The 24,641-nt window shown below is 35.4% G+C and overlaps 1 protein-coding gene across 2 annotated transcripts in view; it reads right to left on the reverse strand.

Moving 5' to 3' along the window:
* Positions 1 to 11,461, reverse strand: part of LOC132107909 (RNA-binding protein Nova-1-like) — a 52,712-nt gene extending 41,251 nt beyond the window's left edge. The window contains exons 1-3 of one of the 2 annotated variants that reach the window (XM_059514250.1): positions 10,784 to 11,461; positions 5,898 to 5,960; positions 2,664 to 2,807 (exon numbers count right to left, since the gene is read on the reverse strand). In XM_059514250.1, the coding sequence (XP_059370233.1) occupies positions 2,664 to 2,807; positions 5,898 to 5,960; positions 10,784 to 10,940 (364 nt within the window). In that variant the 5' untranslated portion in view covers positions 10,941 to 11,461. The remainder of the gene's footprint in view (positions 1 to 2,663; positions 2,808 to 5,897; positions 5,961 to 10,783) is intronic. The other variant, XM_059514251.1, reaches the window with a different exon arrangement.
* Between the last annotated feature and the right edge of the window lie 13,180 nt (positions 11,462 to 24,641).

A 24,641-nucleotide genomic window follows, 5' to 3' on the forward strand; every position in this document is an offset into this window, starting at 1 on the left:
AAAATAACTAGATGCTTTTAATACAAGTATAAATTAATTTTAATAGTAAATACATTCATTTTAATTTCAACATGCAATTAAGTACTGGTTTTAAAAGTGTGCTAAACAAAACATGATTTGGCTTGAATGAAACTAAGCAACACTAAGGTTCTTGCAAATAAAAATGAATTATTTAAGGGAGTAAGGTTGAAGAAAGGGAGCAAGAGAGAAAAAAAACAAATTAAATAAACACGCAGAAAACTAATTTCTACCCCTAGATATGTAATACTGCGGCTTTTCATCTTTTGGCCACAAAGTTTAGGTCTTAAGCAGATTACACAGCAGAGAAATCAGTAATGTTGATAATGTGTGGGGGGAGGGTATTAAACACTGAAAAACTGCAATCACGGTGCTGGATTAGCAGTGAGCTTTAATATTGTGCTACATTCTGCTGAAAGGGACAGAGAGGTTGGATGGGGATCAGTGCCTTGGACAGGGAAAAGTCAGAATGTACACACACTCTGGAAACCTGAGAGCACTGGCCAATTATAAAGAAAAAAGGATGATGCAACTCTCTGGACTCGTATCTGAAAATGCTGTAAGAAAAACCAAGAAAGCATTGTGCATTGACTTTTCGTGCCGTTTTTTTCATGCAAATGACTGTGGAGCATAAGTCTTTGAATTAAAGTAGTTTTTTTTTTTTTTGTAATTAAAGGGATAGTTCACACACACACACACACACACACACACACACACACACACACACACACACACACAATCTTTCATCATTTGTTTACCCTCATGTTGTTGTTTTTTTAACCTGTAAGACTTTCTTTTGTTGAACACAAAAGAAGATATTTTAAGGAATGTTGAGAAGCTGTTTTTGTCCATACAAACAAAGTCAGTGGTTCTAAAACAGAGTTAGACCCCATTGACATTCTTTGTATGGATTTTTCTTTATATATATATACATAAATATATATGTCTTCTTGTGTCACAGAAAATAGAAAGTCATACAGGTTTGGAATTAGATAAGGGTGAGTAGGTGACTAAATTTAAATATTTGGGTGAACTGTCACTTTAAGTACCTGAAATGAATTTGCATGCTAGCTAATAAAAATGACAACATATAAACTACTCTTAACTTTACCTCATTTAAAGGGGAAGCTCACTGAAAAATTCTAAATCTGTAAATTTCATTTCTGAATGATTCTCTTTTTTTTCTGTGGAACACAAAAATATATTTAAAAAAGGTTTCAAAAGAAAAAATAATTTGTCCATAAAATAAAATTAGACCTATTGACTTTCTTTGTATGGACAAAAATATTTTTGAAAATATTGTGACTAAATAATGACAATTTTCTGGTTCATTTTTAGATGCACTATGCTTAAGTAGTGGCCACTTAACTGTAACATCCAGTTTAATTTCCGAAATTGCATGAATTTGCATGCTAGTTAATAAAATGACAACATATAAACTACATTAAACTTAACAGTATTGTGTCTTTAAGATGGAAGAGTGTACTTCACAGATGCATGGTCATTGTAAAATATGGCTGTTTGCCAATAAATGCTGCAGGAGCTATATTTAGAATGAAGACAAGTAATAAATCCATTCTGTAGAAATAATGGATGTCTCTGGCCAACGCTGCTTTGTCCAAAATTAAATGCCAGCTCAGCTTCTATCACAAATGGGATCTTCAGAGACATGATGTACTTCTTTAAATGGTTTAGCGATTTAGATATACCAGACACTTCTCCTTTAACCAGCTAAAAAGTTCCCTGCTTCCCCACTGTGAGAGCAGCACAGCAGGTGGATCTTTTGACTGGAACCCAAGGAAAAGCTCAAACTAATTTCCATACAGATGCCCCCTTCACTGGAGAGGAAGAACCCCCCATTAAGCACTCGAACAACCTAGCACAGCACCGGCGACTATTCCCCTACGTTCCTCTCCCTAAATTCAGTAGCCATCGCAACCCCCCTGCTCTAGACATTGGAGCACACAAGGTTGCCAAAACCAATGAAAGGGGGGTGGATAGGAGGTGTCTTGCATTTGGCATCTGCCACGGCTGGCCATGGCTCTGTGCTCCACATCCCAAGGAGAATGGGACAGAGGTGCCCTGTTGGATGTGCCAACGATGGGAGGATGAACAAATCGCACAAAGCCCTTTTAAGTAAGAGCCGAGAAGCCCCCCGCTGCTTCTCGTTTCCTCTGTGTCACTCCATCCCTAAAAAACATCTGAAAGAATTCCAACACACACGGACACAAAACATGCCTCTTCTTCCTCTCTAAATATAAACATTACTAGAAAGGAACCATTCAGACATTGCATCAGCATTTACTTAAGCTCTGAACTCCGTACTTGTGAGTCTCTGGGATCTTTGTCCCAACTTGATCTGGCACTCTTTGCAACCTGAGCTCTGATAAAGGCCATATGGTGTGGCCGCAAGCCCAAAGGTGACAGCACCCCATATGATTCTCATTAAGAACAAGTGCAGTGACTTTGGGAACGAGGGACCTTTGGTAATGTATTAGCATAGACTAATGACATGGGTTAATTAAGATATAATATAATCTAGGTGCTTTGAAATGTGTGCTTTTTAATGCCTGGATGGTGGTGCAGTAAAGAAGAGGAGGTTGACCAGGGTTCCCTTCAAAGCTTTCTGGAATTAGGAGACTTACCCGGGTAGAAGTCTTTGGATTTGGACAGCTTAATGGTGGCCCCTGTCTCTTTCTGTAGCTGGACAATAGTCTGACCACCCTTGCCAATAATGGAGCCTGCGGCGTAGCTTGGAATCAGCACCTTCAAGAAATATTCGCCTTCCTCTGAAAACGAAAAAAGAGAGAAAAAATGAACTCTGCAAAAGATTTACACATACAATAAATAATAAATATATATAAAACATACAATAAATAAATATATACACAAAATAGATTTAAATAAAAATGTATACTACTACTATTAGTAATAATGATCAATTTGCAATAGATTTAAATATTTATTTCTGTAATTTAACATGTAAATTAATTATTTAAATAAATAGTCATTTGCAACAGATCTAAATAAACATTTTCTATTATTATTATTATTATAAATATTATATGCATTTTTCTGTAATCTGACATTTTCATTTATTTTATGCATTTTTGCTTACTCTTAAATCCATAGAATTACATTTGTAGACCTACATAAATTACTACAATAACTAAAATTTTAATTAAAAGTTTTAATGGATGAATATGAGCAGGGAGAGCGAAGAAAAAGCATCCAACAAGTGTTCAGGATACATGGGAACTTCTTTAATAATACAGACAGTTTAAAAAGCATCCCAGGTGGCACCTCATGAAGCTGGTTGAATGCCCAGAGTGTAATCTAGCAAAGGGTGGCTAATTTAAACAAGTTAACATTTTTGGACACTAAATAACTCACATCCTTCAATTTGGGCTACATCACAGGTTTTATGGCTTATTATTATTATGAAATGTAGAATAAAGTGATAAAGATTAAGGAGGTGTGTCCAATTTTTTAAAATGGTAGTGGACATAAAATATGGCCGCACAATGCATATATTCAAATTCTTGCTAAATCCCTTTAATGACTTATGAGAAAACGTATATTTTATCCAAGAGGCGATCAGACAAGGCAGCTATAAATAAAAGTCAAGCTGAAATATAATACCACCAAAGTACGACAAGACCACTATAATAAGATCAGTGGACTTACCGAGTAGTAATTAACGCTGAACCACAAGTATTAACGTTTAAGTTAAGGAGGGCCGATAACAGTCAAGAGAAGAACAAAATCTCTAGCGTAGGTTAGCGGCACAAGAAAATTGCAAGTTATGTAAGTAGGAAAGATCCGGGACGAGGGTACATTTTGTTAAACCTGTCAATCAAAGTAAGTGCAAGAGAAGGTGCATTTGAAAAGAAGTATTAAGAGACTCACGTTCTATGTAACTGGCAAGCTAGACATTGTAAAGTAAATGAATATTTATAGCAAATGAATAGTAAGGTGCATATAATATAGCACAAGACATCCTGATTTCACTTCCCTCTTGAGAAAGGTCAGCAAAGGTTTTATTGAAAGTGGAGCAGTGGTGGGGCAGTAAAGTGCCTCATCTATTGTTGGGCTCTACCTGGCTGCTGCATATCCAGGTCAGCAGAAGCACAGTACATGGTCCCTTCACCATGACTTTAACATGACATTGTATCCTTCTGCCTGGGCCGCTTGGGTATGCGCTTAATATTCCACTACAATTAATCTGTGTCGGCTCCCAGAAGACGCTTTAGATTAGATTGTTATTCTGGAGAAGCAGTTTATCTTGTCAAGCTATAGGCTGATGGCTAGGCTAAGCTACATGCACTTGCAGCCTAAAAATAATGATTGGTTAAAATGAAATAGACTACTGATAGAGTATTAATGTCAAGAGTACAGCTGGAAAAACAAATGAGCTAACAATGGCAACGAAGATAATGTCTTGGTTGAAGGCCCAACTTAACTGCATCAGTGGCAAAGTCATGACACATGTTTGTAGTTATGTGTGAACCAAATAAAAAAAAAGTGTTAGCTTTCTGTTAACAAGATGGATGTGACAGATCAGATTGTTTTGAACAGGAAATCATAGAGAGGGTTAGTAGTGATATAGTGGCTATTATAGATTCATTATTCACTCACTTTATAGCATTTAAAAACTGGCCTTTTTTCTTTTGTGGAGCACAAAAGGAGTCAATTTGAATAATGAAATAATCTGAGTTTTCCATGTACTTACAATGTGAACTGGAGCTTTCTGATAAACCATTTAATTAGTCCATACAACTCGTTTTCAGGATTGTGTGGCTAATTGAGCAATATTTAACTCGTAATTGTCACTGAGCAAGTAAGCGTTGAGAGCAGATCGTGGATTCAGTGAGTTAAACTCAATGACTGAATTCAAGTCTGATTCATGAATGAATCATTCACACTGGTTTTGTGATGTGGATCAGTTGATTCATGGAAAAGATCTGACTCAACAGATTGATTCTTCATGATTCAGTTCAGTCATAATTTAAACCTGCAAATGTCAAACACATGTCAACATCTGACTCCATTATATCTGTTTCTCAAGTTATCCCTTTAACAGTAAGGAATGGTATCATTTTAATAATGTTTAAGTCTTCTTCAAGTATTCTCATTAGAATCACTGGCCAATTGAGTTGGATGTGTAATGAAGTGGATCTCTACTATAAGTATAGTCTCTTATTTAGCCAGAATAGTTGTACTGGATGCCACCAGATTATGAATTGCATAAACAACAAGGGGATAATGGAGGTTACTGTGACACAAATAAATGTACTCAGAACTGAGTTCGCAGACACCTCTAAATGAGAAATCCAGATTTTCACTTACATACTAAAAATTGCCGTTGTTTTTGCACTTCATAAACAGGCGGTTCAAACTGTGTCTACAGAACACTACAGATACATGCTTTTCTGCATTGACCCAGATTTCTCACTGAGCTAAGACTGTCCTCCTTTTGATTTGGATGAGTCTAAATTTAACCTTGATTAATATGGCGCAGGGTTCATAAATAATGTGTATCATGCATACATAAGTATTCTCTCTTCAAAAGCATCTAACAAAGGTCTGTCGTGAATTGAATCAAGAGGCTGCATCCAGACTGTTTTTAATTGACATTATCTATTCTAATTCATGTAAAACTTGATATTATGTTAAGCATCATATTTTTATAACAAAATTAGGCTGTTTTGAAGGTTACCCATTTTACTTTGTTAATTAGGAGCAGCAAAATATAACAGAGCATTATGGTGGTTATGCAGTGAAAAAGAAAAAAAGAAACAGCACAGAGTTAAAGGTAGACTCTGGTTCGCAGACAATAAAATCTATATGTTATTTTTGCATAAGATTAAACAAATTACCGTGAAATCCGACAAAATCTGATGAAAATGGTGGATCATGGATGGCTGCTTGGTTGCATCTCTCTAAAAGAATGTGAAATGGAAAATTAATCTTTGTGGAATGTCAGATAGAAAAACAAAACAAGGTCTACCTTTAAACCAAGAATCAAGAACATACCTGTGAAAGTTGATGTCATGTATAAAGGTACAGTATGAAGTAATAATGAACTTTATAGCAGTGACTTCTTGGTTTCTAATAATTTTCATGTTTATTTGAAATCAAACATGGCCTGATGACATTCTTCAGTGCATAATACATTCAGTTATTTGCGCTGAATTAAAAGACTATTCTAGGTTCAATACAAGTTAAACTCAATCGACAGCACTTGTGGCATAATGTTGATTACAACAAAAATTTATTAATTTGTACTAATGCTTCATTTTCTTTTAACAATGCAAATTACAGTAAGGCACTTACAATGAAAATAAATGAGGGCCAATCTGTAAACATTAAAATACTAACTGATTCAATAGTTTAAGTCACAATATGTAAACAATATGTGTTCATGTGATTTTAGTGCAACTATCCTCTTCTGTGTAAAGTTATATCCAGGTTTTCAACATGACAACATAAGACCTAGAGCTCTAAAATGGCCATAAACATGACAAGAACAGCTCAAATAATACACAAGAATTAACTGAATAATTAAAGAGCTTTGGTAAAATTTAAAGCATTGTATTTCTGCTTTTAAATCCTCTGAATATTAGCCTCATTCACTTTATCATTCCATTATGTGTTTCACAATACCCTTAATGTTTCCGTTTTTAAAAGAAAATCAGGGATCAAAAGTTGATTTTATTTTTTCAGTTAATAAAATTTTTTGAGATAATCTACACTATACCACAAATGCTGTTGACTGAGTATAACTTGTAATGAACTAATAAACCCAGAATATTCCTAGTAAACCTACAGTATAAACCAAAATCAGTTTTGTTTCAAAAGACATTCTCAGTTCCTTCTCTTCTAAAACATGGAGCATCTTCAGTCCAAGTTTGAGTTGGATCAAACTTATTTCCTGTCACTTGTCAACACAAACCCCTGGCTGAGAAAAATCTGTGGATTACACTACACGCATATCCGTAACAGTGCCTTTAAGGGAAATGAGTTCCTCCCATTGTGCTACACCAGGAATAAAACAAGAAGTTGGTACGTTGTTATTTTCCCCTTCAGCCTACTTAATATCTTAATAAGCTCTGTCTTGTGTGTACCTCTATATGATTACATGCATTCCACTCAGAATTATTAATAAAAAATATAAAAATGGGTATTACTCCTAATAAACCAGTGGGTGTAAACCCAAATCATTGGTTGCTAGAGGCTCCCAACAGAGCTGTGGTTCAGAATAAGCAACATCAACTTGAGGATTGATGGTTCCTGTGGGCTTATGTTGGGGCCCTTAAAAAACATGCACAAAGCAATAAAGCTACGAACACTTTGTTTCTTCTTTCTTGTGTGCATTGTAGATTTATGCAGAGTTCAGACAGCATAGCATTTTTTGCTTAAGTACAACAAACATACATCTAATTTTAGTGGAGTGATGAAAGGACCACTCTTCCTGTGTGTCTGTCTAAGCAACTGCCTGACCAAAATGGCTTCCGATATAAACATTGCACTCGGAATAAAACATGCTACTCGCTTTCTGTCGCACGTGATAGAAAGCAGCATGCTTTGTTCTAACAAGCGCGAAGGCTCAAGGAGAAGCTTTCACACTGCTTCTTGTATTCATCTCATCCATATTCATCTCAGGTCCCGTCCTCCATTCCATGGCAGACGAGCTGAGAGAGGCAAGCAAATCATCCAATGTGGGGCTGCCTTTTACAACGCCCTCCCAAATCCTTGCCATCCTGCATGAGATTTTTTTTTCTTTGACGCAGTGCATTAAAGAAAAAAATGAAGCAGCGCCCCTTTTGTGAATGTACGGTAATCAATAGAATAAGAGCATTGTTTGAATAATCAATGACTTGCTGCTACTGATGGGAAATGAGAGAGATGGACTCGGGTAGGAAGAAGTAACGATCGCCCCAACCCAGAACCGTGATTAGAGGCGAAACAAACAAACGATGGGGAGTCAGAACGCAGCGCACCCTAAATGTATTTCAAAAGCATTGTAGCATGTGAGTGAACGAGGTGGGCGACAGCGGCGAATCGGTTATTGGTCCCCCATATAAATGTCTGAGGGGGTGGAAGTGAATCTTCAAACACAGCTGGCAAATCATGTTTATGTAACAACCCCTTCTAAGACAGATCCCGCATCTATTTTCTCGTCCTGCGGGAAGAAATGCACAAGCAAGAGTCTTAAAAAAGGCTAGTCACAAATTCAGTGTAGAGCAGCAACTGAAAATGTCTTTATATAGTAAAAAACAACACTGGATCGTACACACACACACTTTGACGAATTCTTCTAGCCTTAAAGGGTCACAGTCCCCTCACGCCATCCAGCTAGGACATCTGTATCCCCTAAAACAACCTTTGTAAATGGAAGCAATGTACTTGTACTGTGCCAGTCCATCCATTTACTAAATTAAAACATTACATCTTATGAGACAGCTCGGGAACATGAAGAGAAGCTCTTTGGTGAACTTGAAGTCGAAGACTTAACGATCAATTGGCAGGAAAATGATTCTTGGTTTTAAGCCAATTGACTTTCATCTGAATGCCTATAACTTTTTTTTCAGGCAGCCTTTAAAATGCAATCATTTGTCATCCACATCTTGATTTGATCCAATGAATAAAACAATATGCCAGTCACACAAAATATGATACTAATCAAACAAGTATGTAAACACCCAATCAAAGATTAAGGAAGGAAACAAATTAGACGTAATATTTTCGTAGGACTGGATCCTTTATTTCAAAATTACATAAATGGTTCAGATTCACACTAACTTGGCCGATGATCATATTTTAAACTCTTTGAATATAAATGGGAAAAACTAGAACATTTCCTTCCACATATTTATCTATGTCTTATCAACTCTTAGAGATACAAAACACTAAATCTGCATTTCTATTTAATAATTTTCCAGAGAGCCATTTAAGTTCATAATTATGGATGAATTCATATAAATATAGACCCTTAAATAGAGCAATAGTGTCATATTATAATACTAAAATGATTGTGTTGTTATAATAATACATCCTTATATACTTCTGCAATTATTTATATTTTAAATAAACTGGAATCAATTAATTTAATATTTAAATAGAATCAAGGCTCCAACAGCTTTTGACCAGTTCCATTTTACACTACTTAACTGGCTAAGGCTTTCAATTATTTTATAGAAATTGCATGCACAGAGAGCAATTATATAATTTACTAAACATTGTGGAAAATTGTGGATTACCAATAGAAAATTACATCTTTCCCTGACATTTCTAGATTTAATGAATATCTTTGACATTTTCAGGCCTGGAAATGACAATATTAAAATTTCCAGATTCCCTTCCATAACTCTGGAAACCCCATAGAATAATTATTCTTGGCCAACAAATCCCGGTGAAGCCCGGATCTCTTAAGCATCAAAGTGTTTTCATTTAAGCAAATGGATCTGGAGGTTATGTTTCCCATGAGTCCACCTTGCTTCTTCTGACTGACAATTCATAACACGTTCTGCATTGATTTTTTTCACATGTAAACATGTGCCAATCACTTAATTTATGCGCCATGATTAACCCTTTAACTGTTACCACAAACACTTATTTAACTGGAAAAAAATCTTTAACAGGTGAAATAAATTTTAATTCTGACCTTTGACTAAATATATATATTGACCGCAGATATATTGCCTAGGCTAATATTTCTAATATCAAGATGTATCTTCTTCTCTATCTTTAATATGATGAAGTTCAAAAAGACCCAAATAAGATGGTTTTTCTGCAAAATGACTTTAAAGGTGGGAATTTAACCAACACAGAGCAGAAAAGCAATGGTTTACATGATTTACCTGCTACCAAACTAAGATCTACCAATCGGTTAAAACACTTAAAAGTTTAAGAAATACATGGATATTTTTTGTTTTTAACTGATTAATTACATGACTTGCCTAACAGTTTAGCAGACAATTGTAGTGCACGAGACTTCTTATGGCATCTGCCGGAATGCATAATAAACAAGCAAGCATTGGTCCGGTGTAAACAATAGACTACAGTAAAAAATTTAAGGTATAGTGCACTTCGGAGCACAGAAATGTCGTCTATCAGTGATGCTGGTGAAGCACGCATACAAAACATTTCAGGCTTTTACTTAATTTTTGAGTATCATGTTATAGTAAATCTTAAAATGCATGTGATATAATAATTTTTTATACTATCATTATTCATCTCATTAAAAATATACTAATCGTTTATCATTCGTAACTTTATTTTTCAGTGCCAAATCTTTAAATAAAAGATTGTAGATTCAAAGCACAAGCTCATAACGCAAGGTCATCTGCGGTGATAGCAAGGATGCGTAAACACAACGAGCCATGTTTTCTGATGTTTTGGTACGCGCTCATAATATTAGCCTAAGTATATTTATGTATACACAACAGCTTTAATCTATACATAAGCCGTTAATTTAGGAATACTGAGGATGTGTTTGGTAAACGACTATCGTAGGTGCGTAAGACTAGACGCAACCACCAATTCTGGGCCACTTAAAATGGACGCGAACTGTAAATATGAATATAATCCCAGATGCACATGTCTGGTGAAGGATGGCGAGATGCTCCGTGGAAAGCGAAAATGAACCTGCCATGAACGATTATACTTTCATGGATTAAAATCAAAGCACTTGTCTTTGGGAAGAGTCGCTAATTCATTGGCATGTGAGTTGCCTATCTAGAAGATAACGTTTGGGACCTACCTCCTGTGTTTGTGCGTTTGGTGCTGCTGGCCTCCGTCGGGGTCTCCAGGGGTCTTTTGCGGGAATCGGGGGGATCAGACTCCATGTGCGGCTGTTGATTGTGATGATGCGGATTGGAGAAAATCCCGTTTTGCTGCACTGCCCCACCGGCCATCATTTTTTATAAAGAAGCTTTAGGCTCGCTCTCGTTTTCCCTGGACGCGATACGCAGATATGGTCGTTTCTAAATGTGAAACCAAGATGATATGAATGTTTGGGGTGCGTCGATCCTCCGTAGCAGCCTAGATACAGAACGAAAGACGCATCGATATCCAGTGGCTCGTTTATGCTCTGGCTGCACTGATATTAATAACAAGTGATGTGGGGAAACGTCCTCACTCGTGGCTTGCGATGGCGCTCTCCTGCTGGAAACAATGTATGACCTCAGTGGTCAGCAGAACTCACTGCTAGAAACTGGGAAGATGTGCGCGAATAATAAATAGCAACGGGAAATTTACAGGCGAGAGACAAAATCAGCGGATACCGCGTGTAGGTAGGCAAACTCTGCTGATAGAGTTGGATGGACGAGCGCTTGGAGAAGATGCGATGTTTTTGTAGGCTCTGGCTCGGAGATGCTGCAGTCTTGTTTTCAGAGCATCTTTGCGCGTTTCTGCTGGAGCGCGGGGCAGCGGGTGACGTCATGTGGAGCCGAGAGCGCGGCTGTCAAATGTGGAGAAGCAGACACGCCCACCTCGAGCTGTGATTGGTCAAGGTTTGATTTTCTCCGGCCAAGCGATGTATAAATCCTGCGTGTCACATGACAGTACAAGAGGAGGTGGCGGTGATGAAAATGCGAGAGCATCGTTGTAAAATAGGCGCAGGGATGTAAAACATAAAAATGCGCAGCTCGTCTCTGTCTAATCCACGAGAATTAAACAACAGTGCGTTTGTATTATTTGGCAATAAAAATTATAATATTATTATAATGATTGTTATTATTGTTATGTGATTTGTATTTTTAGTTATTATTGTTGTATTGTTCATTTTTGTCATTTTATTTATTAATAGAAGTAGTAGTACATTTATTTATTAAAATAAATATTTTATGCCATTTTATTATTATTTAATAGTAATAATAATGATCATAATCATATAAATACAATGTAATTACAATTACATTCCAAATATAAACAACATTTAATTTATATAATTTTATTTTTACTATTATTAGTAGTAGTGATAGTACATTTAACTATTTAATTGATTATTATTATTATTATTATTAATGCAATGATAGGCCTATTTATGAATGACAAATTAAACAATAAAATGAATGTAATTTTATTATTATTATTATGTATTTTGTAATTGTATTTATTGTTATTTAATAATAATAATAATAATAATACAGTAATAATAATACAAATTAAATACAAACAGTTACATAAACAATAACATTTATGTAAATTTTTAGGGCTGCAAAACCATTAATCGCGATTAATTGCATTCAAAATAACAGTTTATGTTTACATACTACATGTATATGTAGTGTGTATATGTATTATGCATATATAAATACACACACATACATGTATATATTTAGAACAAAAATTCAAATTTATATGTAAAATATTATATGTAAAATATTACACATGTGTATGTATTTAACATAAATACACAGTACACACACACGCACACACATTGTAAACAAATGCTTTTTTAATGCAATTAATCATTTTGCAGCCCTAGTAATTTAGTTTTTATTATAAGTAGTAGTATTGCATTACATTTAACTATTTAATGTATTATGATGATAATCTTGATGATTAATGCAGTATTTGAACTTAAAACTGTATTTAAATTACTAATAAAACATAATTGTTTAAAATACTTTTAAATTGAATATAAATCAATATAAATACATATTATGGAGGGACACAAAGATGTTGTTCTATAGTGAAAACATTTTTTACAGTGCCCTCAGTGCCCAAGACTCTCTGTATCCTCTTTTCACACACACTCACCCTCCTCCTGTGTCAACACAGGGCCAGAGCCGAGCACTTCTCTTATTCCAGATTCGCATCAAGGTGATGCTGCGCCGTCTACTGCATGCACACAAAGAGCCACCTCACGCAATTTCACATTTCTGTGGAAAAACTCAGCAGTGCACCAGTTTCATCCGAAATACATAGGCCTATACTCAGTTTGAGTGGAGGTATGTGGCAAACTGATACTGAAACATTTGGCTCCTGTTTACTGTGGGGAAATTTTGTAAAATAAATGACTATAAAACACTTGTTTTCTTTTGGGTCCAGCCATCTACGAAATGCAATCAATGTGAAACAATCAAAGTCAGTTTCAATGTTTATTCTACCCATTACATTCTAGAATAGCTCATTACTCGTGAAATAAAATGGGTGATTATTTTATTAAGACCACAAAAGCTTCAGTAATGTGAGAATTATAACACAATATGATATTGCTTAAAAATTGAGTACTCTTCCATGGATCTGCAATTAAATACAGTCCTGATAGTGAGGGATTGGGGAAACAGATTAGAATTATTTAGCATCTTTAAATTTTAAACATTTTTATCTGGGGTTTCTGTGTGACATTTAACTGATTCAAGTAGATGCTGTGGATAAAAAATTACCTCAGAGCATCCTCATATGAACCTGCATAAACTGAATAAAATGCAAATATTTACTTTATTCTATACTCATTCTTGCAAAACAAACAAACAAATAAATAAAACTGTTATTTCCAGAATTTATGATGTAATATATAACATTATATAAACTATTTACATAATTTTTTTTTCCATTTTTGTATTTATTTTCCGTGTAGAATAAATGCACCACATATATGCACCCAATCTGACAAAACTAATAGACTTCATTAGTTCATATTTACATACCATGAAAGCTTGTAGCAAAACAAAAATCAAGTTCTGTTTGCCAGCAACGCACTGCACGCAAATGTTAATTTCAGACAGATGGCAGTAGCTAAAGCTCTCCATTCCTGCAATATGGGTTTATGAGTTTTCACATAAACCCGTGCAGTTTTCCCCCCTCAGTCACACATGTGAAAGGGTGATATCTCGTCGAGGATGACTTTCAATGCATAACCCTCCCCCACTCTACACACATTGTTTGAAGAGGGGACCCCATCTGTCCCCTGCTCTATAAGAGCACCCGCTCTATTGTTTCTGCAACTAACACACATACACACACACACAAAAAAACAACCTTAAGAACTGGCCGGACTGGACAACAGCTGGCATTGAATGCCACATTTATTTATGAGCAACAATATGGCACTATGCAGTTTTAAAAGGAGACAAGGGTATTTCATAAGGGTATAAACTGCCTTTTTTGGGAATCATTAATAAGTTGTTTTTACAAATAAACAACTACTAATAAACCCAGTGAGGATACTGAGTTACTCTCTAACCACTGTTAATATCTAGAAAAAAAAAACATGGAATTATTGTTTGCTAGACTGGGTGAATTTCGAGCCATGTCTCTTCATTGCTTGATATTAAATTAAATGCTATTTAAATTCATTTTCATTCTGTGACATGACTTTACAAATCATTCACATTTCAGTTTTCATGCATACACAGTATTTTGATATGCGAGATGGATCTTTCCCCAGCTCCTAACATTAAAACATCAGAACAGCAAGGCCAAAATCAACAATAAGAAACAAAAGACATAAACAACAGTCTCCATCTTGTGGGTGAAATATGGCAGCAGTCAAAGAGATTGAGAAGAGTTGTTTCTTTGTTTGGTGTTGCTTGCCAAAAATTAAGATCTGCAGCCTGCAGAGATGACAACCACAATACCTTTAAATACACATCTAACAATTGATTGCTATATAAATATTGTTATTCAGTCCTCAAAGCTCTTCATTTTTTGATGCATCCTTAAAACAACACAACTGCACTGTTAAAATATAGGCTATAGTTATTTTTCATATCAGTAATCATTAACAGCATGCACACTATAAAAAAAAAAGTTCTTGGAATTAAGAATAAAACTATTAATAGATGTTGTATTCACTCAAGGCAATGCAGCTGTGGAGGTTACGCAAGGTTACTGTCCTCTTGTGGCAAAACCTTAGTCACATTTCACCATAGACAGTAAAAGAATTTCACTTGTATCCTTCGCAGATGGGAGTTTTACTTACTCAAACATGTTCTGAGGGCAGAAAGGAAAGTGACTGGTTTACAGATTCAACCAATGAATTTGAAGCAGAGGCGGAGTCAGGAAATTTGAACGTGTGGAAGGAATACTTCAGACAGATACGTTACTGACACTTTGTGGGAGGCATTTATTGCAAGGTAAGTTTTTTTTCCATGTATTCTCATGAAAAAAATGAAAATCTCTAACATTTTAGATAATTAGACACAGCATTATTAACATAAAAGATAATTAGCGAACAAAGATACACAGAACAAATAATCATGAATTTTCACTAGACTGCTTCATCAGTTAATTGCAGCAAAGCTGGTTATGAGGTAACTGAAGTAAAACATGCTTTTCCAATGTTCCCACGCTGTCTGTGAAACCGAAATGAGTGAAAAAGTACTCATTCATATCTCCTTGACATTACATCAGTCAGTTAGCGTTAGCATTAGCATTAGCACTGCTCTCAGGGCAGGAGTACTCGATATAACTGTTATTTTTAATGAACTGTGTGGTGCTTTTAGGGCAGGAAAACTCCATATTCATATTACTATTATTTTACTAAACTATGTTATCAATATTAACGAGTAATCAATATTCATATTACTGTTATTTTTAGTGTATTATGTGCTGCTCTCAGGGCAGAAGTACTCAATATTCATATTACTGTTATTTTACTAAACTATGTGCTGCTCTCAGGGCAGAAGTACTCAATATTCATATTACTATTATTTTACTAAAATATGTGCTGCTCTCAGGGCACGAGGTATTCAATATTCATATTACTGTTATGTTTAGTGTAACGTACTGCTCTCAGGGTAGGAGTACTCAATATTAATATTACTGTTATTTTTACTGATCTATGTGCTAATCTCAGGGCAGGAATACTCAGTATTCATATTACTGTTATTTTAATAAACGATGTACTGCTCTCAGGGCAGGAGTACTCAATATTCATATTACAGTTATTTTAACTGATCTCAGGGCAGGAGTACTCAATATTCATATGACAGTTATTTTTACTGTTCTATGAGCTGCTCTCCGCGTAGGAGTACTCTATATTCATATTTCTGTTATTTTTTAGTGTATTATATGCTGCTCTGGGGCAAAAGTACTCAATATTCATATTACTGTAATTTTTCCTGACCTATGAGCTGCTCTCAGGGCATGAGTACTCAATATTCATATTACTATTATTTTACTAAACTATGTTCTGCTCTCAGGGCAGAAGTACTCAATATTCATATTACTATTATTTTACTAAACTATGTGCTTCTTTCAGGGCAGGAGTGATCAATATTCATATTACTGTTATTTTTAGTGTATTATGTGCTGCTCTCAGGGCAGAAGTACTCAATATTCATATTACTATTATTTTACTAAAATATGTGCTGCTCTCAGTGCACGAGTACTCAATATTCATGTTACTGTTATGTTTAGTGTAACATGCTGCTCTCAGAGTAGGAGTACTCAATATTTATATAAATGTTATTTTACTACACTATGTGCTGCTCTCAGGGCAGAAGTACTCAATATTCATATTACTGTTATTTTTAGTGTATTATGTGCTGCTCTCAGGGCAGAAGTACTCAATATTCATATTACTATTATTTTACTAAAATATGTGCTGCTCTCAGTGCACGAGTACTCAATATTCATATTACTGTTATGTTTAGTGTAACGTGCTGCTCTCAGGGTAGGAGTACTCAATATTCATATTACTGTTATTTTACTAAACTACGTGCTGCTCTCAGGGCAGAAGTACTCAATATTCATATTACTGTTATTTTACTAAACTACGTGCTGCTCTCAGGGCAGAAGTACTCAATATTCATATTACTGTTATTTTTAGTGTATTATGTGCTGCTCTCAGGGCAGAAGTATTCAATATCCATATTACTATTATTTTACTAAAATATGTGCTGCTCTCAGTGCACGAGTACTCAATTTTCATATTACTGTTATGTTTAGTGTAAAGTGCTGCTCTCAGGGCACGAGTACTCAATATTCATATTACAGTTATTTTTACTGATCTCAGGGTAGGAGTACTCAATATTTATATTACTATTATTTTACTAAACTATGTGCTGCTCTCAGGGCAGGATTACTCAGTATTCATATTACTGTCATTTTAATAAACGATGCACTGCTCTCAGGGCAGGAGTACTCAATATTCATATTACAGTTATTTTTACTGATCTCAGGGCAGGAGTACTCAATATTCATATTACAGTCATTTTTACTGTTCTATGAGCTGCTCTCAGCGTGGGAGTACTCTATATTCATACTCCTGTTATTTTTAGTGTATTATATGCTGCTCTGGGGCAGAAGTACTCAATAATTATATTACTGTTATTTTTACTGAACTATGAGCTGCTGAGTAATCAGTTTTTTTAATCATTACATTTGTAAATCAATAGACAATTTCTGCATTATTGAATGATCTTTTATTTTGTTTTCCAGTTACCTGAAGGAGCTGGCAGAAACAGGACAAATCAAAGGAGCTAATAATGACTAGGCATCTGATGCTGCTGAGTGCAAAATGGTTCAAAAATGGAGATGAAAGAAAAATGGTGTGTGTTTGGTTTCACCTGATAAAAGCACGTAATAGCCAAGGGTATTCGAAGGGTAATTGGTTCTCATGGGGACGTTAGCGATTATCAACATTTACAGGGGTTAGTCAGTGATTTTATTGCCATCTAAATCCAGAATGTCATTGTTTTTTTCTCCCACAATCCCCATGAAAATCTCCGGCCGAATCCCAAGGTCATGTGTTAATTTAATCGCTGTCTAAATCCACATCTCTGAGATTAAATCATTTCAAAATTAACCGTTTAAAACCATTTTCACCACTGTTTAACACCATATACTAACTGTTGTACTTTGCATGCATATTACAAATTTTTTTTAATATATATATATATATATGTTGAAATACTAAAATGTTTACTAGAATACTATTTCAGAAATGCTCCATCACAGTGATTGGATGCTTGTTAAGAACAAAAAGACCAGAAAAGCACGTAAACATTTGAAATGGGTCATTATTATGGCAGTAACAGGTATGCAACACAATTTTTTTATATTTATAGGCCTACAATTACATACTTAAAAATGCAAACCAAGTAGCTTTGTTTGCCTAGTGTAAATAAGAGGTTGGATTTACTTATTAATGCTAATCTCCATATTTTTAATAACACCCATCATTTTGAGAGATAAAATTTAAGAAAACCATTTCAGCTATATTGGGTCTATTTTCCTTTTAAACCAGAGATTTAAATAAATAATAAATATTATATTATTACATTTATAACTATTATTCCAAGAGTATGACATTTTATTTAGAGCAGACAATCATGCAACTGGCCATGTCTCCAGTACGTTCCTAGGTTCATACATCTATCTTCTCCACTGTGAATAAATCATCAAATCCATGAGTTATCACTGAGGTGTCATGGAAATAATTATTTCCATATGTTCATATGAATAACAATTGCCATCTGAATTGTGAGAGAAGTCCTGAGTTGACTTGGTGATACATAAATGTGATTTCAAAAGTTCCGGGTGTCAAGCTATGTGCAACCACTTAATGTTCTCATAGGCTGTTGCAGAGAAATTAAGCCCTGTAATTCTTAAAATAACCTAAATGTTTATATATATATATATATTGTGCTGTAAGATTATTTGTGTAAGAACAAAATGAAATGTTGATTGAAAATAATCAGTTTACAGGTCCAATATTACAATAAAATAATCAAGTATAATTATGACTTCTTTCCTTTTTTAAACAATTACAATTACAAACAAATCCAGTGAATTAAATGCATGTACAATACACAGGAGGATTTTGCTGCAAAAGGTAGGTGCATCATTAAACTGCTGTAGTTTGAACGTGCTCCCTTTAAACCAGGCCCTAGGTCGCCTTGCAAGATATCTTCTCAAAGCCAGTTTCTCAAAGTCTCCAGAAGTGTTTGCAATGTCTTCCTGCATTTGAAATGCATAAAGAGTCTGGTTTCAATTTACACTGATGATTATGAAAAAATAAGTAAAAATATAAAAATAAAAACAAAAACATTATTTTACCTGAAGTCTTTAGTTTTGGACATTGAATCATGAACATCCTCATTTTCATATATTTCCTAGACCAATTTCTTTTGTGGAGCAAACTTGCAAACCAGGAACATTACATATATGAACAGCTCACTGCCCAGCATCTGAAATCTAGCAATGTAAGCAAACATAATTACTAGTAAAATCATAAAAATCACATTTCAACTCCCTCAAAATTGACAATTTCTTAATTACACATAATGCATCCTTAAACCCTGCCATTTCTACAGCCTACTGTACTTTGTTTGGCCTCAGCTACAACTACAGTGATTGAGGGCAGATTAGAGTAGTAGACGTTTGAAGGCCAGCCGATGACGTCCATAGGCTGGCATTATTCAAACAAACCTAACAGGTAACTGGTAACATAAAGTGAGATTGGAGTTTCTGACACTCATTTCAGCACAGTAGTTCAGAATCAGTTTTCTTACTTTTACGAGACAAAACTTTATTTGTTGTGCAATTTGATCTGTAAACCTTTGCAGATCTTTTTACATTTACAAACAGCTATATTGCAATTCATGAAAAATAAGGGGAAATTTGAGGGGAAAATAATATGGGCTCTTATATCACAAATAATATGGGCACAAATATCAGCAAGATTCTCAAATAAAACTAGAGGAGCTTACAAAGAAAGTCCAGAAATTTCCTTTCTCCAAGAAGGGACCACTGATGGCTTCTGCCTTTTCCAAGAATGTTATTCTGCAAAGAGAAGAAAAACTACATGAAACAGTCCCAGCTGTAATAAAAACAAGTGTATGGGCCCTGAGAGCAGCACATAGTTTTGTAAAATAATAGTAATATGAATATATAATAATCCCGCCCTGAGAGCAGCATATAATACACTAAAAATAACAGTAATATGAATATTGAGTACTCCTGGCCTGAGAGCTGCATACAGTTTAGTAAAATAAAAGTAATATGAATATTGAGTACTCCTGCCCTGAGAGCAGCGCATAGATTATTAAAATAATAGTAATATAAATATTGAGTGTTCCTGCCCTGAGAGCAGGGCATAGATTATTCAAATGAGTTTATGAACTACTTTACTTCTAAAATCGATACTATTAGAGATAAAATTGCAACCATTCAGCCGTCAGCTACAGTATCACATCAGACAGTGCACTATAGACCCCCTGAGGAACAGTTCCACTCATTCTCTACCATAGGAGAGGAAGAATTGTATAAACTTGTTAAATCATCTAAACCAACAACATGTATGTTAGACCCTATACCATCTAAGCTCCTGAAAGAGGTGCTTCCAGAAGTCATAGATCCTCTTCTGACTATTATTAATTCCTCATTGTCATTAGGACATGTCCCCAAAACCTTCAAACTGGCTGTTATTAAGCCTCTCATCAAAAAACCACAACTTGACCCCAAAGAACTAGTTAATTATAGACCAATCTCAAATCTCCCTTTTCTGTCCAAGATACTAGAAAAGGTGGTATCCACACAATTATATTCCTTCTTAGAGAAAAATGGTATATGTGAGGATTTCCAGTCAGGATTTAGACCGTATCATAGTACTGAGACTGCTCTTCTTAGAGTTACAAATGATCTGCTCTTATCATCTGATCGTGGGTGTATCTCTCTATTAGTTTTATTGGATCTTAGTGCTGCGTTTGACACAATTGACCACAACATTCTTTTGCATAGACTTGAATACTTTGTTGGCATCAGTGGAAGTGCATTAGCATGGTTTAAATCGTACTTATATGACCGCCATCAGTTCGTAGCAGTGAATGAAGATGTATCCTATCGATCACAAGTGCAGTATGGAGTACCTCAAGGCTCAGTACTAGGGCCGCTACTCTTCACGCTTTATATGTTACCCTTGGGAGATATCATCAGGAAACATGGTGTTAGCTTTCACTGTTATGCTGATGATACTCAGCTCTATATTTCTTCGCAGCCCGGTGAAACACACCAATTTGAAAAACTAATGGATTGCATAGTCGATATAAAAAACTGGATGACGAGTAATTTCTTACTGCTAAATTCTGAAAAAACAGAGGTGTTAATTATAGGACCTAAAAACTCTGCTTGTAATAACCTAGAACACTGTCTAAGACTTGATGGTTGCTCTGTCAATTCTTCGTCATCAGTTAGGAACCTAGGTGTGCTACTTGATCGCAATCTTTCCTTAGAAAGCCACGTTTCTAGCATTTGTAAAACTGCATTTTTCCATCTCAAAAATATATCTAAATTACGGCCTATGCTCTCAATGTCAAATGCAGAAATGTTAATCCATGCATTTATGACCTCAAGGTTAGATTATTGTAATGCTTTATTGGGTGGTTGTTCTGCACGCTTAGTAAACAAACTACAGCTAGTCCAAAATGCAGCAGCAAGAGTTCTTACTAGAACCAGGAAGTATGACCATATTAGCCCGGTCCTGTCAACACTGCACTGGCTCCCTATCAAGCATCGCATAGATTTTAAAATATTGCTTATTACTTATAAAGCCCTGAATGGTTTAGCACCTCAGTATTTGAATGAGCTCCTTTTACATTATAATCCTCTACGTCCGCTACGTTCTCAAAACTCAGGCAATTTGATAATACCTAGAATATCAAAATCAACTGCAGGCGGCAGATCCTTTTCCTATTTGGCGCCCAAACTCTGGAATAACCTACCTAACATTGTTCGGGAGGCAGACACACTCTTGCAGTTTAAATCTAGATTAAAGACCCATCTCTTTAACCTGGCATACACATAACATACTAATATGCTTTTATTATCCAAATCCGTTAAAGGATTTTTAGGCTGCATTAATTAGGTAAACCGGAACCGGAAACACTTCCCATAACAACCTATGTACTTGCTACATCATTAGAAGAATGGCATCTACGCTAATATTTGTCTGTTTCTCTCTTGTTCCGAGGTCACCGTGGCCACCAGATCCAGTCTGTGTCCAGATCAGAGGGTCACTGCAGTCACCCGGATCCAGTACGTATCCAGACCAGATACTGGATCAGCACCTAGAAAGGACCTCTACATCCCTGAAAGACAGCGGAGACCAGGACAACTAGAGCCCCAGATACAGATCCCCTGTAAAGACCTTGTCTCAGAGGAGCACCAGGACAAGACCACAGTAAACAGATGATTCTTCTGCACAATCTGACTTTGCTGCAGCCTGGAATTGAACTGCTGGTTTCGTCTGGTCAGAGGAGAACTGGCCCCCCAACTGAGCCTGGTTTCTCCCAAGGTCTTTTTCTCCATTCTGTCACCGATGGAGTTTCGGTTCCTTGCCGCTGTCGCCTCTGGCTTGCTTAGTTGGGGACACTTCATCTACAGCGATATCGTTGACTTGATTGCAAATAAATGCACAGACACTATTTAACTGAACAGAGATGACATAACTGAATCCAATGATGAACTGCCTTTAACTATCATTTTTGCATTATTGACACTGTTGTCCTAATGAATGTTGTTCAGTTGCTTTGACGCAATGTATTTTGTTTAAAGCGCTATATAAATAAAGGTGACATTGACATTGACAAATAACAGCAATGTGAATATTGAGTACTCCTGCCCTGAGAGCAGCGCATAGGTTATTAAAATAATAGTAATATAAATATTGAGTACTCCTGCCCTGAGAGCAGCACATAACACAATAATAAAAACAGTAATGTGAATATTGAATACTCCTGCCCTGAGAGCAGCTAATAGTTTAGTAAACATATCAGTAATATGAATACTGAGTACTCCTGCCCTGAGAGCAGCACATAGTTTATTAAAATAACAGTAATATGAATATTAAGAACTCCTACCCTGAGAGCAGCGCATGGATTATTAAAGTAATAGTAATATGAATATTGAGTACTCCTGCCTTGAGAGCAGCTCATAGAACAGTAAAAATAACAGTAATATGAATATTGAGTACTCATGCCCTGAGAGCAGCTCATAGTTTAGTAAAATAATATTAATAAGAATATTGAGTACTTCTGCCCTGAGGGCAGCACATAGTTTAGTAAAATAACAGTAATATGAATATTGAGTACTCCTGCCCTGAGAGCAGCTCATAGTTTAGTAAAATAATATTAATAAGAATATTGAGTACTCCTGCCCTGAGGGCAGCACATAGTTTAGTAAAATAACAGTAATATGAATATTGAGTACACCTGCCCTGAGAGCAGCTCATAGTTTAGTAAAATAATAGTAATATGAATATTGAGTACTTCTGCCCTGAGGACAGCACATAGTTTAGTATAATAACAGTAATATGAATATAGAATACTCCTGCCCTGAGAGTAGCACACAGTTCATTAAAAATAGCATAAATTTAAATATTGAATACTCATGCCCTGTAAGCAGCACACAGTTCATTAAAAAAAGTAATATCAATATTGAGTACTCCTGCCCTGAGAGCAGTGCTAATGCGAATGCTAACTGACTGATGTAATGTCAAGGAGAGTTCTTTTTTTGCTCATATCCGTTTCACAGACAGTGTGGAAGCATTGGAAAAGCATGTTTTACTCCAGTTACCTCATAACCAGCTTTGGTGTAATCAACTGATGAAGCAGTCAAGTGAAAATGCATGCTATATAATATTTAGTCCATGATTACTTGTTCTGTGCATCTTTGTTTGATAATTATCTTATTAAATGTTAGAGATGTTAAAGTTTTTCATGAAAATACATGGTAAATGAACTTAAATGCCTCCCACTAAGCGTCAGTAAGTATCTGTCTAGAGTATTCCTTCCACAGGTTCAAATTTCCTGACTCCGCCTCTGATTCAATTTCATTGGTTGAATCTGTAAACCAATCATTTTCCTTTCTGCCCTCAGAACATGTTTGAGTAAGTAAAACTCCCATCTGCGTATCCTTCACGTGATTTACAGCCACCAGAGGGCAGCAGTCTCACAACATCACTTTTTTATTTTTATTTCTTAATTGCTTTCTTTTTATGATAATAAAGCTAGTTGTTTTCTTTTGCAATGTGGAAATATTACATGCATATTCAGCAATAGCCAAGAAAGTCCCTTTTACTGTAGGCCATTTTGAAGATACAGGATCCACGGATCAGATTTATTGGAGAGGGTTTAAACAAATAGGCCAATGTGCCTCATAAACCCGTCTTTTTAGGCAAGTAGATATGGGTGTCATGTTATTTTAACATTTTTAATTTAATGTGATCACTATGTAATAAGAACATTGTAAGTTACCAATTATTATGGTTACAATTTCATGGTTATTCAGAGCGTGTACATTTATAACTAGAAAGCAAGCAAAGAGCATTTACATTATCAATAGAACATTATCACTCTTTATTCCATTTTAGTTCAACATTTTTACATATTTACATGCATTAAGAAATTTTCTGGAAGTAAAATGCAAGAAGACATTTCTTTATGAATAATTTGATGTTTTATTATTTTCTATTCTATTCTACTATTGCTGTGTGTGGTTCATAGTTTGTATGAACAGCTTGGTTTGTGTAATACACAACATTTTAACATGAAGGGGACATGTTGATTTCAGAACTAAGTCAGAAAACCATCACCAAAGAAACTAGGACTGTAGTTATAATGATTGAAAAAACATTTCTCATCAAACAAAAAAGTACAATGGCAGCA

The sequence above is a fragment of the Carassius carassius genome, chromosome 28 (genome assembly GCF_963082965.1).
Source record: "Carassius carassius chromosome 28, fCarCar2.1, whole genome shotgun sequence".
Taxonomy (NCBI): Eukaryota; Metazoa; Chordata; class Actinopteri; order Cypriniformes; family Cyprinidae; genus Carassius; species Carassius carassius.